At 40.2% G+C, this 19,636-nt stretch overlaps 1 protein-coding gene across 4 annotated transcripts in view; it reads left to right on the plus strand.

The window, feature by feature from the left end:
- The window catches only part of WAPL (WAPL cohesin release factor), a 62,019-nt gene that overhangs the window by 17,255 nt on the left and 25,128 nt on the right, over positions 1–19,636 (plus strand). For all 4 annotated transcript variants that reach the window (XM_065746773.1, XM_065746772.1, XM_065746774.1 and 1 more), the window contains exons 3-5: positions 1,323–2,372; positions 6,533–6,651; positions 18,372–18,467. In XM_065746773.1, the coding sequence (XP_065602845.1) occupies positions 1,323–2,372; positions 6,533–6,651; positions 18,372–18,467 (1,265 nt within the window). The remainder of the gene's footprint in view (positions 1–1,322; positions 2,373–6,532; positions 6,652–18,371; positions 18,468–19,636) is intronic.

Below are 19,636 nucleotides of genomic sequence, written 5' to 3' on the forward strand. Positions count from 1 at the left end.
GACCTGACAAAATCTGCTTAAAGCTGAATTTCTTCTGGACAGTGTAAGATGCAAGCCTGACTATGGGTCAGATAAGTATAAGAGAACTTTGGCAGCAGCTGTTCCTTGGATCTATAGAAGTACATTATGAAAACTGCTCTTGACAAGTAATTCACTTCAAAATTGTGATAAGAATCAGTTTATCTCTTTTTCTTCTGGAGGTCTGAGTATTTCAATTGGATGCAGCAAAATGAGATACAAGTTGCTGAGATGTGTGCTGTTCTGCTCAGGGTACATTGATCAAGACAGTTAAGCTACAGGGTGTAAGGATCTGTAGCATTTTTAGTACAGGTGCTACTGGATTACTTTTGCTTTCTGTGCTGAATGGTTAGTATGGCAGGCAGTGAATCATACTGTAGTTTTCAGGAAATTTACTTTACCAATTAAGTTAAATTAATTAAATTAAAGTTCTGTAGCCAGTGCTGATTTCCGTTCCTGCTGTTACAATACGTCTCTGCTGTCTAGTTCTTAGACCAGGAACATACAACCGAGTGGCTGTAACCTGCTTCTGCAGCCCCTACATTGACTACAGTGGGCAAGCATAATGCACCTTGTGCTATTAGAAGTTGAGCCTGTGCAGACTCAGCCAATCCATTGATTCTTATGCTTCATGTTAGCAGTGATGGAGCCTGTTCTTTTCAAGTTTTGGAAGGAAAAAACCTCTTTGAGAAGATTGTGTGAAACAAAGGAGGTCTTACATGTATAAATAAATTTTAACTTGAAGCACTACCATCATTTCATTGGTTTGTTACAGAAAAGATTTCGTGGAGAGGATAGTACAGAAACTGTATGGTATAGACTGGAAGATTGTTTGTTTTTTTTTCCCCTAAGGTAATTAGGAAGTGCATTATGACTGCCCTTTATCCCTAATTCATTGTAAGATGCTGTGAGAAACAGATTAGGGTTTTAACTTTATTCATTGCAGACTTCTCTCTGTTTGTTTGTAAGGGCTGCATACGAGGAATGTAGTGCTTGTATTCAGGGCTCACTCTTGATTTTTTTTTTCATGCCTTTTTCGTATTCAAAGTGACACTTACTTGAAACTGCTGTGTGTTTTTGCTAGTGAAGCTGATGAGATTTCACTGTAGCAACAGCTTTGAATTAAAAAGCAGGTTTGTTTGTCTTTTTTATAGGTTGGGAGGGTCAAGACCCTTTTAATATTCTTTGTTATTAAGCACTGAATGTTTACTGCTATTGTGATTATTTTTTCCAAGTTTGTCTTCAAGTGTGCTTACTGTTTTAATAGCGCTTTTTAGCAATAATTCTGTCTTTTTTGTGTGTAGATAAAATGCAGAATTTGAGTGAAGATGATGAGAAGAACAGTCATTTCATCTTTGAGAGTGCTGAAGACAGTAACAGAGCAAATGCTGAAACTACGGACACTTCTGGATACAAAATTGAAGCCAAGGACTTGCCTGATTCTTGGGACTCCCACGTTGGAAAACCAACAGACTCTCTATCGGAAGCATCTCAGACGAAGGGGCCTTTAAGAACTCACTTGTATGAATGGGATGATGAGCCTGAAGACTCCAGAACTGGAGAGTGTGTATTAGATTTTGACAGTGAGCATCTCTCAGAGACGAAGAGCAAGGATGAGGAGGGTGATAAAGAAGATACAGAAAATCCAAAGGAAGCCATTTGTGAAGAACTCGTGCAAACTATTCCTAGGCCAAGCAACTGTAGGACATACTGTAGATCCAACAAAGCAAAACAGCAGGGGGCAACAAACTTTGACAAGCTAATGGATGGCACAAGCCAGTCTTTATCCAAAGCAAACAATGAGTCAAATAACGATGGTCTGAACCCAGCAAAAAAAGCTTCTCTAAGTAGTGGGACCAGTTATAGAGGGACAGTTGGACGGACTAGAGACTACACTGTTCTACATCCATCTTGCTTGTCAGTCTGTAATGTTACTATACAGGACACCATGGAACGAATTGATGAATTTACCACAGCAACCCCTACTGACTTGGGAGAAGCTGGACGTTTAAGAAAAAAAGCAGATATTGCTACTGCAAAAACTACAACCAGGTTTCGACCAAGCAATACCAAATCCAAAAAGGATGTCAAATTAGAGTTTTTTGGGTTTGATGATCAAGATGAGGGAGAGGGAGATGAAGGTGCCTCTAGAAGTTCTGGGAGTTCCAATTACAAAATTAAGTACTTTGGGTTTGATGACTTGAGTGAGAGCGAGGATGAAGATGAAGAGTGGCAGATAGCAGAAAGGAAAGCTAGCAAAAAACGAACTAGAACTGCACCGTCACCATCCCTGCAGCCAACCTCTGACAGCAGTGAAAACTGTTCCCAGGATAATCAGGTCAATACTAACACAGGTAAGCAGAATACATGTTAAATACTTAAATTCGGTTGGCCTTTATTTTGTTCTTTTTGTAAATGTGCTCAAGAGTTTGTTGAATGCTACCCTGGGCTTGGAAATACAGAACTTTGCTTATTTCTGCTGTGATCCTGCTTGTTGTTCTGCATTTGTCTTGAAGCATGCTTTATATCCCTTAGTGTCGTGACAGAGGTAAGAGGATTTTCTTTTTTAGAAGAAGATTCTTATCTCTTTCTGTATATTCTGCATACAGTGCTCATGTCTGGAAGGCAGATATCTGTCTACAGAAGTAAATGCAAAACTGCTGAACTAAGAGCAGCAAATTGTGCTTTTTGAATGTATTTGGAAGTAGTTTGAACTTTACTCGGGTGAGGAAGGCTGTGGGGGCCTCTGGAGGACACGTCAGCCTGCTGGCTTTGTGCGTGCCTCTGCATATTGAAGAATTTCTGTTTTTTGTTTCCAGTTTTCAGCAGCAAAGCTGATACCTCTTTTATGTAGGTGATGTGTCTGAATATTTGTGTGTACATGCATTTGCAGATGTGTGAATAAAAGTGTTCAGGCAGAATTTGCTGAGCAAGTTGTATTGCTTGGGCACCTTTGGAAAAACTGTTGCTTGGCTGTCCATGTGTCCCATGTGGTGACTGACCAAGGCTGCATGAAGATAGGTAGCTGAAGAAGGGGAGGAACAGCTTTGTTGGAAGTCTTATTTCATTTTTGTCATACTGAGAAGTCTAATACCGAAAAACTCATGCATGTTGGATTAAGTATTTCAGAATACTGCTCCTGCTCTAGGAACTTCATGGTCCTTAGTGCATGAAGCTGCCAAGAAGTTTTTATCCAGTCATTGAAGGGTAGATGTTGTCTTGAGGGATGTATTCAATCTGGCCTTAAAAATGCTGAAGAAAGTGCAGTTTCCCTGTACAAAGTTTCTGCTGAAATAATGGAGAAATAAAATTTTGTAGGAAAAGATGTTGTTTTCTCTGTTAAAATTACAGTATTCTCTAAGAACAGAATTGTCTGTAAGACCTTTTAAACAAAGGTAAATATTACTACTGATTGTTTTTTAAACATTGGAAGGAACAACTTGATACTGATACTATACTGGAAGTGTGTTTTCAAACAAAAATAAGAGTTGTTTACTAACTATGGTGAGATGCATTCCAAGCTCTTCTGAAAGTGTGTTTCGCTTACAGAGTCACTTATGGAATGTCCCGAGCTCTTCTCTCTGACAAGTCTTTGTTTAGCCATTCATTCCAAGGAAAAAAATCTCTTGCAGTTAAGGCAGCTGAGATGCTGATCTGTCAGACATTCCTTTCAGCTGCTGTGCTCTGGATCCTCAGTGTATCTCCAGTTTGCATTCAGCTCTGCAGTCACAAAGGAGACTGTTATGTTCTGAGCTGGCGCAGATAATTTCTGACATGTTTTGAAGAGATTGCCTTGGCACAGGTAGATGTAAACTTGTTTGATGGAAGTCTGTGGCTGGGAGAAGTAAGTTTAGTAATACAGATGTGACTATTTCTGCAAATCAAGTTGGAAGAAGCTCTGAAGGCCAAATGGGCAACGTGGTTAGTGCAAGAAAAAGTGCAGGGCAGGTAAAGAAAGTTTGTTAGAGTGCCTCACTGAGCTGTCCTTTCTGTTGTTTGGTTGTCCGCTAACTTCACTTGCTGAAATGGTAAAAAGCTTTTAAATTCTTTGACCTTTTCACAGTCACTTCTGTTCTAGGGGAGGGAAGCACCTCGTAACTTTGGGCTGGAGATTTTTAGTCAAGTTTTGGGTTCTAGTTAAAGTTGCCTTTTTTTCATTGTATTTTTGCGGTTGCAATCTCAGCTTATCTCATCCTAGCCACAGAAGTGGCCCTGTGATGTGACGGCCTCCCAGCTGCAGGCACTCGGAATGCCAGGGGCTAAAAATATGGATTGGACCTCACCAGATGAGAAGCAGTGCCTGTGTCATTCCAGTAGTCAGAATGCGGGATGACTCCAGTAAATAGAAGCTCTTAATATCAAAGTGACTTAATTACACAACTGTATTAAACAGTCAGCAATTGTATCCAAGGGAAATCTGGTAATGGCAAAGACTAGAGTGCCTTAACCAAAAATATCTATCCAAAGTCACAGCTTTAAATTGCACACCTGCTTCTTTGGGACAGTGGTATGCTACTGGAATAACTGTGGCATCACTTTGTCTTCCACAGAGGATCCTTTCTCCCTGCTCATTGGGTTAGGTTTGAAAATCTGGTAGGACATGTATGCTGTGCTTTTAGGATACCTAGAAGGACACAACATTGCTCAAATAAAAGCAATGTAGAATATTTTATGAAATCATAACAACATTTGGTATATTAACAGCATCAAAAATGAAATGTGACTCTATAATAAGTAGTAAAAATTAAAACTTCTTTAAAAAATGATTTTAAATATATCTAATTTGATTGAGTTGGTGTATCCCAGGAGTAGGATTTCAACAAAAAAAAACTGAAATGATTTTTAAATCAAATTTAAATTGAGGCTCAATTGGTATGGAGTGCTACCAGTCGTTACTGGTCACAGGACCAGCTCCAGGTCTCGTTGCAAGGCAAAGCTGAGGCTGGTGAAATGGAGGTAAATGTGTCCTACATTTCTTGTACCTATTTGCTGCTGCTGTGGCCAAGTGAGTTTAGGTTTTAAGCTGGAATAGGAGGCTCTGTTCCTGGTGGTTTGTTGGACCTTCTTTTGGAATTGCAGTCAGGAGCTTTCTTCCCTGAAGCTCTTCAGAATTTTAAGGATGTATGTCTGAGCAATCGAATTTTACTCCTTTAACTGATACGTTTCAGTGAAAGACTGAGCTGACTTTTAAGTAGACTTGGGAGTAGTTTTGCATTATTTAAGTTAAAGGTAGTTAGAACTGGTCTGTAATCATTTCTGCTTTTGACTAAATTTATCAAAAAAGTCTCAAGTTGCACTACGTGGTCCAGCAGCTGCTGACACTGACTAAAAGGAAAACAGCTGGGCAGGGCTGGGCTGGGTGGGCTGAGGCCTCTGCCTTCCCTGCTGTGGGTGCTGCCAGGGCTGTTGAAACTGACTGATGCAGAACACTCTGGGGGCTTATTTGCAGAGTATTTCTATCCCCAGCACTAGCTACTAGCTGTGTAAATGCAGTTCGAAACTCATTTGCTAGGTTTGCCTTTGATTGCTTCTTCTCCCAGGACTTTGGCTGGTCTGGTTCACTCCATGTGCTGAGGATTAGAGTAACTGATCCAACCTGCTTGTGGTTTTGCAGTGCAGAGCTCAAACAGCAGCAGCTGCTTCAGAATAGATCAGTTTTCTAAACTGTTCATCAGATGAAACAGTGGCTTCTGCTCTCTTGGCTCTTTATTTCTGAGCCACTTCTGCTCAGTGGCTCTTTATTTCTCTTCTGAAATTTTATGGTAGCTTCTGGTTTGTGCCAAGTAAAAGAACCTTAGTGGGTCACCAAGGATAATACTTTGAATACGGCACAGGTTTGAAGAAAAAAGTAGGACAAGAATGTAATTAGATCAGTGAATTACAGGTTTGCAGTCTAGGACTGGGTGATATGAATACTCAGGCCATGGGTACAAAGCATGTTGGCAGAGCTTCCAGTGTCACTCTGAGTCTCCTTCCCCAGCTGTTGGCTGCTGGTTTGTAATGCTGTTTGCAGCAGAAGCAAATACAAACAGGCTGCCTTCATGAGAAGCCACATAGGATCAGTTCTTCTTTCCTGCACTTGCAGTAGGAAATCTTTCAAATCTCATAGTCCTACACTTCTGAATGCCCTCAACTCTGATTTAATTCATCCGGTGCTGAGCTGTGGCTGTAAGCCACAAATACCCCCACGTGCTGGGTCACCTGGCATTCAGAGGAGCCTGTGCATGTATGGGAATGTCATAACCTGAGGGCTGCAGGATGGGCAGGAGGTGCTATGGTGCTCTATCCTGTAACACATCATTGGAGTGCTGAGGCATTCCAGTTGATGAACCTGAGTTCTGTACAGAGCTGTGTCTGGCTTTAAAATGGATTTCATGATAAAGATGGTTGGATTGGTCTGTTACTTCAGAAGGTATACATGTTGAAATGTTAGATACAAGAAATGCAGTTCAGTAGCTCAGCAGTAGCAGTTGATCAACTTTCAGTAAGGCAGTTCTGTAATTTCCTTTCACAGATCTTCTGGAGTTTTCGGAGGATGCATCTGGTGTGCCTGAAGGCAATAAAAAATCCACAAATAAACAAGGTGATAAATCCAAGGAAAACACCAGGAAGATTTTTAGTGGGCCAAAGCGGGTAAGTAATCATACCAAAAGTCCTTACTGTCATTAACTCTTCACTGCTAGTGTTTCTTCCTGTTTCTTAAACAGGGCTTTTGTACCACTTTTTACCTGTGCTTGAGGTAATCGTTGTCTTTTAATATTATATTTTGTGCCTAGAAAAGTAAGACCTTTAGGTGAGAACGTCCTTGTGTCAGTGAGCATTTCACTTCTCTGATGCAGTGCTGTGCTAACCCACAGCCTTTATGGGTTCCCTACAGGTGATGGATAAGGCAAAGTACCTTTAGATCACGTTCACTTTTTTTTCTTCACTCTTAAGAAATATGTATCATGTTATAGGATTGAGCCCAAAAGCTTGAAATTTGGTATTGGTGTCATTCTTCTAAGTATGGGTGCTATTCACACATGGAAATGTGAATTAAAAGACAAAAAAAAAGACAGGTTCTATGTCCCAACGTACCCCAGCTGTGTGGCATTTGGTATCTGTTGTTCACAGTTCCCTCTTGTGAACAGAACTTGTGTATCTCACTGAGGTGAGTTGTTTTATCTTGCTGCCTGTTTCTGTAGGTCACTCAGTATTTCGAAGCTTTAAAATGTGCATATAGCAAAAATTTTATTTAGCTGTTAGGTGAAGAATTAGAGTGGTGGGATCTGTGTAATTATGACCTGATTGTCCAGGACACCTATTTTAGTTACTTTTAGGTTTTGGTTTTTTTGTTTGTTTGTTTGTTTTTTTGCATAATGTGTCCCTGTGCCTGGAATAGAGAATAGCTATCTCACTTTCTCGTTGCAATCCAGAGCTGATACAATAAGAGAGAGGGGACTGGAGATGGAAATGCACTTATATTTCAAATTTTCCTTTGATTTCTTGAAGTTTTGTGAGTCCTGGCAATTGTGTGTTAAAATATAAACACATCTGTGTGCAGAGAAATGTGTTGGGTAGTCCAACAATTCTAAACCATTTTAAAGAAATGATTTTCCCTTTGAATCATTTAGGAAAAAAAAAAGTGATTTAATATCACCCTAAATTTTTCATAAAGCTTATTAATTACTTGCATTGTAAAGGGGCTTCAGCTTAAGTATTTTGTAGGTAGTTTTTGTGTGTTATTCTTTTTTGCTTTTCCAGAACTCAGTTTTTCATTTCCCAGCTGTGCCTACATATATATATATATATATATATGTAGGCACATATATATATATATATATTTTTTTTTTTTTTTCCATATGAGATATTGTTTTTTGGATGAAAGGAGGTGAATAAATTTGTAGTGTATTTCAAAACTTACATATGCACGTTTGAATTTCAGTGTGTGACCAGAAAGTTCCTTTGTTCATCGTGTCCTTCAGAGAGCTGTTGCTTCGTGTTACTCTGTGACTTGGGATGTGATGGGAGCCTGCAGCTGCTGGCTCTTGCTAGCACAGTGCTCAGGCTTCAGATAAGTCAGGAGGGGTTGGTGGGCTTTTTTCCGGAACTGAAGAATTATTTCTTGTAATCTAGAGTTCCTCAGCTTCTGCTGATAGAATAGTAACTCTTACAAAGATCAGCTTTCTCTTGGTGAACACGTTAGAGCAGACTGTGAAACAGAAGTAGAGAAAATGTAAATGTAACCGAACCTGTTTGCTGTGTTTAGCAGCTTAAAACATCTGTGGGCGTTCTGATAAATATGGATTTTTTTAGTTTCTTTTACTATTAATGTGTATCATATATTTTGATAAAGTTTGTTTTTTATTTTTTATACTTGGGATCCGTGAGGGTTTGTATGAGAACTGTTGAATATATACGTATTGAAGTTATGCGGGGGGTTAAAAAACAGTGATGTTTTACTGTATAGGGATAAATAGATTCAACTAGGAATTCCACAGTTAGAAATAAACTTAATTCAAGTGGGAGATGTGAGAATGAAGCAACTCTTTGACCTGCAGTGATATAATAGTCATAGAAGTAAAAACTGCTTTAATTGCAATTTGGATTTTAAAGTTTAATGTTCTCTAATCATATGGCTGTTACACGGAGTTAATAAAAAAAAAGAAAAAGAAAGTTTGTGAAGCTTCTGATGGTAATTAGAGATGCTATAATTATCGTCCTAAATTATAGATATAAACTCTTAATATCAATTCAGTTTTAATGGAGTTTTCACTCTGGGAATGAAAGAAATGAGCTAAAAGTACTAACCTGACCTTAACAGCCTCATTCTGATTAAAAATACAGAAAAATAAAGTTGCGTCCTCACATTGTCTTTCTTTCTTTCATTTGTTTCTTTCTTGCACGCTTTTTTCCTTGCAGGAACTAGCAGATTAACTCTTAATTCTTTTCTGTTAGGCGGTGGTATTGGAGGTACGGCCCTCTGTGTCACGCTGAGCTGAAAGGCAAACAGCTCTATTACTTGGGAAGCAGCAGGTGGTATTGTTCAGCTTCAGTAGATGCAGAGAGCTGAAGAGATTTTCTTGTTTGTGATCAGCAGGGTTGATGCTAACTTCCATGTTTTTTGCTAAGTCCAGTCCTTGAAAGTTTGGGTGTATGGGTAGGAAGAGATAACAGACATCAATCACTGACATCTAACATCCAGAGCAAATAGCAGTGTATCTAAAAACTGCTTTTAATGTAAGGAACTTCACTAAAATCACTGACCATTTATACATGCAATAATAAGCATTATGGTTGAGGTAGTTTCTATGTTACGTTAGGTAAGTTAAGTCCTAACCTGGCTTCTGCCGTTGAGTGGTTTAGTTCTCTTCATCCCGAGCCTGAGTGACAGGGAATATTATGTTCTGTAGCAACATAATTATGTACTTAGAGTACATAAATACTGGCATTACTTGACTTGCAAATTATGGGTGGGAACCTTACATGAGTAATATCTGTAAAAGTTTCTTTGCAGCTGTTTACAGTTTTAGTTCAGCTTGTTCAGTAACTCAGTCTCCAAGTAGGAGCTCTGGGAACGTGACATGGCTGTGATACGTTTGTCTACAGGTCCTTGCATTCCTCTTCTGCAGGTGGAGCTAATACCGAAGTGTACTCAAGCTTTTTTGTTGCTGTGGTTCAAATCTACTCAAGATTGGAGTCCTGAAATAGGTGCCAAACAACTTTTTTCCCTGGGTGTTACAGCAGTGTGCATTTCTTCTTGTTATACGTGCATTGGGATTGTGTAGGAAAAGGTGTGGAAAAACCTCTGTTGACTCTGTCACAGAGTTTCCTTCATGCCACTCACTTGCAGTGCTGGATCATGGGGTTCCTCCTGCAGAGCAACGCCTTTGTGTTTAACTGTGTTGCCTTGGTGGAAGTTCTTCCACCAGCACAGAATGCGTTAGCCAGGAATGGTTCATCTTGTTATGCATTTCGGACAAAATGGGGAAAAAGATGAAGACTAATTGACTGAATGGTTTGGAAAAAAAAACATAGACCAGTATTTGGTGAAGCTGACTTTGCTCTTTTTGCCACACCTACTTGCTCCTGTCCCTTTGCTCTTTCAGTTCCATAAAGCAATAAACTGAACTTAACTGAGAAGCTGAACTGTATTTAAAAATAATGCACGAAAGGAAAATGTATAACACAAATCCTGGTCTGCCTAACCAGGAGGCTGAACAATTGTATCTGCTCAGTTAAGTGGACCAAAGAAGAGGAATTAAGTCGTCTTTAACCTGGTTAAGTCAACATTGCAACTGAGAAATGCTCTCTAAATGCAGCTGGCGTTAGGAGGATTACACGCATTACTTTGATCAAGTGACATTAATAGAGTTAGGCATGACAGTAATGTTGAATACATGAATGAAATCATTGCTGAATGCAGACGTGGTTTAGCCCAGAGTCTGCTTCTGAATTGCGAGGCCAAGATAAAGGTTTGCTTCAGTCATAATCCTCCAGCCATTGGTTTTCCTGTTTCTTGTAGTTTTTATGAGAACTGCTAGGTATTGTGTCCAGGGTACAGAAATGTGTGTGAGCTTTCAAAGTGTTCCTTTGGGTAGGTTGATCGGAAGGATGTGTCAATCACTGCTGTAGGAAGAGCACAAATTTCCAGTTAGACTATCAGACTTCTGCTGATTCAGCACTTAATAGTTTGTTCCTCTTGCATAACTTCAGTGTGATCTGCAAACAGCACGTAGCTCATTAATTTACTGCATTTTGCTTGTCCTGCGAGGGCTTCTTTTGCCTGTGAGTAGGTTCTTCTTATTGAGTTGCCATATTCCTATTAAAAGTTTTAGGCACCCTGAGAAATTATCAGTCCTTGAAAAGAAAGGTTACGTGTGATCCTGTTGTTCCTTGTAGGAACTGTGTTAATGCAAGTTGAGGGGCACGACCTAGCAGGATTTGTGGGCCAATCTGAGCTTTTTCCACTGGTGCTACCTGTTGATTGGGTGCTCTAAATACCAGCTGGAAACAAATGCTGTGTCAAGGTTTACTTGAAGCCCGAGATGAAGTGTTTTGAAATAGAAGAAGAAACCATGCATGGCTCTGGTTTGGCTGTGCAGCGCCCTGATGAGTGTGGCAGTGACGTGTGTGGGTGGGAATGGACTGGGCTCTGCACTGAGCTGTAGTTTTCCACTCAGCTTCTGTTGTACTCTACAGTGGATACTTATTGAAGATACCCTGCAAGAAATATTCATGTTTGCTTGCTAGCAAGTGTATCTGCATTTCCCCCCCCAAATTAAACTGGAAATTGTAAAGCTATTATTTGGGTTTGGATTTAATGTGTGAAGATAAGTGCATGATCTCAGTTAGTTTTGGTTGATTATTTTTCCATAGCTTAATTGAAGTAAATAGTCTTTGAAAGACAGCATTGGAAGTATAATTCTGAAGTTATGCTCTCTCTGCCATACCCTTTCCATAAGCCTAACCATGTAGCTCTTTTTAAAGAGAAGTGCTTACATTTAGTTTGCATAACCACTGGGGAAAGGGTATGGTGCTAAAAGTATGAGCAGTTACATCAAGGCTTTTGTTTTGGTGATCTGAAACATCTCACACTAAATGTGTTGAACTATTTGTTGGTTTTTGGGTTTTTTTTTCATCATAATTTGTGATTTCAAAATATCTTTTTTAATAGGAAAGATTATTAGCTGCCGTTTTGACTCTGAGGAGTAGAGCTGACAGTCAGAATGCTCTGTGCAGCCCCTGACTGCCGTCTGCTGCATCAGCAGCTGGACAAACAGCAGCACTCGGCCCTGACAACCTGTGGCTGCATGCTGCTGCTTCTGCAGTGCATTCCTTCCATCTGCTGGCTGCTGCTCCTGGCCCGTGCTCTGCCTGCTGCTGAGCTCCAGTGTGCTTGGTCTTCATACTTTCTGTCCAGAAACTATTGGTTGCAGTGATGAATGACTGGCAAGCTGTTTGAAGTGCTAACCATAAACAGTTTGTGTGCTTTAAGCAGCTCTTATATTGCTGAAATAAAAAATGGATTTAGAAAAATAATAGATTTTAAATCTGCTTTTTAAACTGTGAATTGTTAGCATCAGCTTCATGCTGATGCAGTCATTATTATGTCATTATTATTTTTTTTATCTGGTAAACAGGATTCTAATCAAGGCTCTGGGGTGCTTAGGTTAGTCAGGTGATTTGAAGAGTGAAGCAGCCCTGTAATCCAGCTGTATTGAGCTGGGGCATAACACCTCGGAGCTATCAGCGAAAGCAAATGTAGGAGTCAGTCTGTCAGCTTGCAGATAGTCATTTGACACTGCTCAAAATTATTTTCTTCCCACTCCTTCATCTCAAGTGATGGCAGAGATGGGCGTGCCCTAGCAGATGCTGTCTGAGATGCTGCCCTGCTTCCTGGGCTGCCCTCTGCTTGCCGTTCGATACCACAGCAGCAATGCTGTCTGAAGCAGGTCACTTCTCCCATGAGCTGCTGGGAAAGGTGTTACTGGTTGAGATATAGCTTTGGTTCTGAGGGAGGCAGGGTTGCAACGTGCAGTGCGAGGATAACAGGCTGAGGTCCTCACGCAGGGAAGATGATGAAACTAATGCTGAGTTCAGAAAGCACCTTGTGTGCACTTTATATTTTCAAGAGTATCAAGTTGAATGGAGAATTATTAATGTCATGGTGGAAGCCTTGTGTTTTATCCTTCCAGCTTCTACTGTTATTAATTCTTCTTAGTCAAGAAACTAAGATCCATTAAGGTGTTTTGAAATGAGATTCTCTTGCCTCTTTACAGTATTCTCCACCCCCATCCATCAGTTGTGCAGTTCCCTGTAATTAACTCAGTGTTCCAGTAATTAGGCAACACAGGATAACTGTAGGGATAAAGGCTTTGTTGCACAAGGCTTCAGTCCTGTAGAGAATTCTGAAATGACAAAACACTGGAAGGGAGCAAAATCCAGCAGTCTCATTTACCAGTAGAAGATTAACTTACATGCAGTTGAATATCTTTTTTCACAGCTCCATGTGCTTCTATGAGTGTGGCCTGTTCACTCAGCTCTGCTGGTGATGGTACTTAACATTAGGTGATGGTGCAGTGCAACGTGAGGAGGTGCTGAGAGGGAAGCAGTTGGTGTTGAGGGCCTGGGGTTCATGTGTGTAGCAATAAAACGGGCAGAAATTCTGTCTGGCTGTTAGTTTTTCTGCTCTCTTGGTTTGAAGTGATATGTTTCCGTGTATTGTGATGATATGTCTAAACTGTTGTACCCTCTCCCTTTTAATTAGGATTATTGTAGGTTTCAGACCGCATCAATAACGAAAGCCATATGGCTTCTGCTTCAGAGCTGACCAGCTTTGATTATGCTTTGTGTAAGTAGTGTGCAGGACACCATTTATGTTAAAGAATTAATCTCAGGTTGACCAAACTATCCCGTTTCTTCAAGTTAAATTTTCGTGTTATGTTTGGATGTTGTCCATCTTGTTGTGCCCTGTAGGCCTCCTTTGGAGCTTGAAGGAAAACTTTCCTTTTGCAGTACATCAGAAGTCTGGAGTAAATAAAGCTTCAGTTCTTTGGTTTCTGCTGCTGGTACACTTCAACCTTGTCTGACTACAGCCAGCGTGTAGTTGCTGAACCATGTGCACGCATAGTGGATTTTTACGTCCTGCCTGTCTGTGGGGACAACAGTGATTGACAAGGAGGATGCCTGTGGAGAAGATGGAGATAGGGAAGAAAACATGGATAGCCTGAAGTAGACTGCTGTCTGGCTGTTGGTCTTCTGCTCCTTGGGATATTTTCCCCCTGCGCTTCCATCTCCATTTCTTTCAGTCTCTTCAGAACCACTGAGTGTATGCAAAGTCCAAGTACTTGTTCTTTGACATTTTATTTCTAAGGCATGTTTATGCAGGGTCATGTAGTCATTCCCTGTAGTGAGCTGCATTCAAAGGTTCTAAAGCTTGACTGAGTAGCCAGTGGGTCTCTAGAAACTTGCCAGCAAGCGGCATCCATTTCAAGTGCTTTTGCTTCTTTCAGGTACAGTATTTGGATCACGTTTCCAAATATGATTAGCACTTAACACCAAATTAATTAGCAAATATCTGATTTTGTGTGGAGGCGTTCTCTGAGAAAATAGTGAAGGAGATATTTTGCACTGTAGTGTAATTTGAGTGTTATTGGAACCCCTTTCTGTTTAACAGGAGTTAAACAATTGGATACTGCAACATTTGTGGCATCAGTGCTTTGGAGTACAGTAAAAGAGCACTGTTGTTGAAAGTGTTTTTACTGCATGACTCAAAATAATCTTTAAGAAGAAATGCAAAGATAAGTGTCAGCTCTGGAAGAATGATTGAAAATGATGGGTTTCTATCATGACAACGGATTTTACTCAGATGTATCCACAGAGCTATTAAAAGTAACGTGAATTTCTCATTCACATGGTGAAAAACAGCAGCTGTTCTGTGCCTGCAAACAGAGCAGTGTACTTCCCTTACTGGAAGGGCACCATAAAAACTAAAGATTGAGGTTCCAGCTGCTTAAGTATTTCTGTAGGTAGTGTTAATACAAACCTAATTTCGCTTCTTGTCCAGAGTGGTCTAGTACTCATGATGGAGTGGGGTTTCCAGCACCCAGAGGTGATTTATTGGCACTCACCTGCTGCTGTGATTGAAGAGATGCAGTTCACATTTTGAATGCTGAATGACTTTGGTTCTGTTCTGCTTCTGAGTTTTAACTGCTGTTTGAAACATCTGTCTTAACAGAAGTCCAGAGAAACTTTTCTGTTTTATGAACCTGCGCTGAGCTGATATCCCATCTTCTCGTTTCTGAGTGTGATTTCTATTTCTTTACTCTGAGCAGACATTCATTTCTTTCCCTTTCAAAAGAAACAGTCAGTTATGAGTAGCTTTGTCACATAAAGTATTAGTTACATCTTTTTCCTTCTCAAAGATAGACAGAAAAGTGGCTTTAAAGATTATAAATCCCTAGTAATAAATAATAAAATAATTTATTTTGAGTTTTTTTTAAACTTACTTGTAGTTTTGGCAAGCATCTGCTACACGGGCTTAATGAATGCCCTTCAAAAGTAAATAATGCATTTTTCAGGATATCTATTAAAAACATGAGTGTTTTTTTTTGTTGTTGTTCTCTTTCATTTCCTTGACTTCTACCTTGGAAAACGTTCTTCCTGCAGATAGCTGCTGTCTGTCTTGTTTTGCTATAGCATTTTCAGCATGACTCATGTTCCTGGCTCTTACTGTCTGCGTTTCTTACATCTGTGAACGGCAGGCAGTGCTGCATCAGTCCATGTGGTGTGCCAGCTCTTGCTTTGAAGCAGGGAGGAGAGTTAAGCATGACCCACTGTTTATACAGTTTGGTGATGGTTGTCTAATGCTGGCACCTCTGTGCACTCATTCTGTAAAAATAAATGGTATGAAAAGATGTTCGGTGTGGTTTTGCACCCTGGCTCACCCCTCAGTGCCACATGAGGTGTCCCACAGTAGAGTACTCTTCACACCTTCACTGGGATATTTGCACTCGTTTAAATGTCTGCTTCTGTGTAAACAGCAGTCAGTGCTGTACATGGAGGAGAAGGAGACTGCTAATCAACAGAAGCACTTACAGCTGGTTAATACTGTGGAGCTTATTTGCCTTAAGAACACAGAATTCAAAGGAGAGATGTACTTCCACTCGCATCTCTTTTAAGTTAGTCTCGGGAAGAGGAGTTCTTGAAGAGAAGTCTGTGTTATTTGAATAATTGCCAGGTTGTCTTCTTTTAAAGAGAGGCTTTCTTTCTTAAGTTACTGCTGCGTACATCTCAGCGATGCATCTTCAGGACAGCTTGTTATCACAGGCATCTGAGCTGTCGTCTCTGGTTTGTTCTTAAAGAACAACACAAAAAAAAACCCAAACCCACAACAACAAAACTTGTCTTTTGTGATCAAGGCTCTGAAAACTGTTCACCAGCATTCATTTGATTTTGCTTTGGTACTTTGCCTGGCCACAGTCATCCGAAGCTGATCTGTGCAGTGCTTGCTGATGCTTGAGGCTGCTGCTTTGAAACTGGTGGGAAAATACATCTCCATGATGTGCGGAAGGGAAAACATGGAGGTCGTGCTTTAAGAATTGGTTGTAAGGAGGGATATAATTGGCATGTCCACATCTGTGAGTGGCTCCACAATCTCTGCATTATCTAAAAAGTATTAGGAAATATTTCTGGAAAATTCTCTTCTAGAAAATAGTTGAAAATATTCATTTGGAAAGTAGTGTTGTGTTTTTGTGGGTGTTTGTGATGGACAAGCCGTTGGGGTACAGGTGTAAGGGTACAGGGCCAGGCAGATCCCTGGTGGCATGGGATGGGATCACAGGGGAAGTTGCTTGTACCTAGAAGCAGGAGATAGGACTAGGGTTAGGGGCCAGAGCTGATGTTCCGCAGGAGTTGGAGCTTTAGGTTGTTACCACTTTCAGCTGATGTTCTGTTAAAAGATAACTTAGATGAAGAATCTGTCTTTTCTTTAAACATGCATCTTTTGCTGGTGGTACTTGATTTCTCTTGTAAAATGCAGCTTTCTTACACGTTGCTCTGTTAGTACTGGAGCAAGCTGTGAAGTGCCATGTCACAACACGCTGGATGCCCTAGCTTTTGACTTAAAAAGGAGTTAAGGGAAACAGTGGGAGGAAAGCTCATTTTTTGATGACTAAATAAGAGGACAGCTCTAATTCAGGGAGTCCTGGAGCCCCACATATTGAGGAGCTGTCTCTTTGTCCCTTAAACTGTCTCCTGTGTGTCTCCTATATACAGGAAAAGTATTGTGGGGTGCTCTCCCCTTGCAGGAGGATTGCAGGATTCCCTTATGGCAGTGGAGCCCACCTTGGTCAGTGCTGCCATTGTTTCTACATCGGGCTGCCAGGTGGGCACGGGTCTGTGGTGCTGTTCTGCTGGAGCACGGGCTGCATCTCCCCAGTGGGTGTGCCAGGCCTGACCCTGCTGTGGCAGACAGCTGACAAGCTGCCCTGCTGCACGTAGCTGCCAGACAGGAAATTCAGGATCGTTATGGTATTTGTATCTTTTAAGCAGGGATATCTGAAGTTCTATCAGAGATCTGAGGATATTGATAAAGAATAACCGATGTTAATAGCACTTCAGCAGCTGTAATGCAGTATGTGGCTGTCAGAATTGTAGTAGCAAGGCTTGCATTCCAAGTTAGTAAGAACTGCACATCATCTTCTCACCAGCAGTAATAGGAAGCTGAGGCCGATACTAAATATGTTTCATACTTTTATGCTGTTATTTCTTGGAGCTACTCCTTACATCAGGATGAGGCATGCAGAAACTTGGCCCCTCTCTTCCCAACATAGTGTGCACGGAGATAATCTGTGGGACAGCTGTGAATGCCAAATAAATAGACTGTCTAGAAAATATTCAGCAGGTGATCTATTGTAATTGTATCTTTCTTGATTTAAGGAAGCATCTTTTTTACTGAGTTTCATTTGTTCATCACAAACTTTTACTGAAATTCAGGGTTTGAACTTGCTACTCAGAAATATATAGGAGAATGAGTTAACTCCGTAGCTCTTTTGTCAGCAGTTAACTGTTTTCTGGTAAGGATCTATACAGCAAAGTTTCCTATTTTCAGACAGATCTGCTGTTACTGTAGCAGCATGAACTCTGTTTTAAGTTTCTCAGTTGAACTTTCTGAGCCTGGTGTGATTGTTAGGAAATTGTGCGAATTAGTGCCTCAGCCTCTTGGGAAAGCTCAGAATGGAAATTGTGGGAAAACCTTGTGTTGTTGGTGTGTGTGCTCATGGCTTTATGTGGCTGCTGGAAGACTTGTTTAGAAGAGCTGCTTCAGGAAAAGGGATGAAACCACTGTATACTTGCAGCTGTTTGATATGTGAGCACGGCTTTAAAAATTAAAAATAAATAAAAATTCAACAAAGGTAAGTTTCTTAACAACTACATCAAAGCACACTTTAGACTTCTTGTAAAGAATAGAGGGATGTAGCATGATTGAGAGTTTCTATGCTGCTGTTAAGTTTGCTTTCCAAAGCCATACCGTGTTTTGGAGGACTGAAATCCACAGCCGGTTCTGCTAGGTTTGCTACACGTAGTATTTGAGCAGTTATTTGCTTTAAATAGCTGATACATTGTGTTTTGGCAGAAAAGATTGTTTAATACCCACAATTTAAAAATGTTTCCACACTTAACGTTCTGTATAGGGGTGAGTGAGGTGTTAAGTTGTTAAAGAATGTATGCTTACTTCCAGTTTTGTTGCTCCTTTCTTGGTACAGCCATTATATAGCATAAAGTATATATATATATACAAAGTAACTATGGGTAAATTTGCATTTTAATAAGAAACAAAAACCAACAACTTGATTTATTTTATCCTATAGTCTCCGACAAAAGCTGTATATAATGCTAGACACTGGAACCAGCCGGAATCAGAGGTTCTGCCAGCAGCACCGGTTTTGAAAACTCCTAGTGTCCCAGTAAGTAGACTGCTGATAGTATCTCTTCTAAATTTCAGTGCTATCTTTTGAATCCAACAGAAGTTATTGATGTTTGGTTATGTCACAGTCATTCAGAATGAATCTGCGTTTTGATGTGAACTGCTGGGTATTTGGCAGGAAAGAGGTTGTCAGTGGAAATAACCTAAAATGAGATCTTCTGTATAATTTCAATTAACAGATACTTAAAAATACTCTGAGTGTGATCCCTGGTGTGCAGAAGTTAAGCGTTCTACCAGTGGACTCCATTTCATCTTCTGTGAAAGCCTTGAGAAGCTGCTAATACCTATAAAAATCAGCAATTTGTAGGTCAGAAAGAAAAACCTTATAAAGAGGTTTCCGTTACTTTTCCTTCGTAAGAACAAAGTATTGTAAATTGGTGAGTGGAGTCTACAGGCAAGGTGAAAGAAACAATTTTCTTCATGTGCCTAAAAGGCCTAGTATTACAGAAGGATGTATGCAAGAAGTTATCAAGAAGTGGGGGGAAAAAAAATTGTTCAAAAACTTGTGTTTGATTAGAGCTTTAAGGTAATTATTTTTGAATGTATTTAGACTCTGAGAATCCAGGGTCTTATGCTCTTATGTGTGTAAAAGCAGTTATGAATTGTGTTGGAAGGGCATTGTACACTGTCAATAAACTTTATTTCATTTGGTGTGGAACTTATTAATACCTGCGAACAGAAAATCGAAGTGAGGTTATTCTAGTGCTCGTAGGTCTTCAGTTTTTGTGTTTTTTTTATTCTGCCCTTGTGCATGTGTTCTGCTCTGATGACAGCTCTTTGATTTACACTTCTTTTGTTTGTCCTCACCTTATGTAAAATGGCCTTCCTTTGCTGTTAACCATGCTGCCTGAAAAATGCAGAGGACTTGGACTGAAACAACTATTCACACTAGCTTGGAGGAGAGCAGATTTTTCACCTTGAGATTTTCCTTTAAAAAAGACGATTAAAAGTTCTTAAACCCTCCTCTCAATTTGAGACATGTAGGTTTGAACTGAAGCTTTTATCGCTTGCTTGTTATTTGTATCAGCACTGTTTTTCATAAAAGACTGATAGCCAGCTGCAAGACTTCTGAGTCTTCCCAGGTGGTCCTGGAACATAACCTCTTCAGGTTAGGAGAGAGTTGGCATCATCTGTATTCAAACAGGCCAT

The sequence above is a fragment of the Cyrtonyx montezumae genome, unplaced genomic scaffold (genome assembly GCF_038088225.1).
Source record: "Cyrtonyx montezumae isolate F1298 unplaced genomic scaffold, pur_monq_1.0 scaffold_4, whole genome shotgun sequence".
Lineage (NCBI taxonomy): Eukaryota > Metazoa > Chordata > Aves > Galliformes > Odontophoridae > Cyrtonyx > Cyrtonyx montezumae.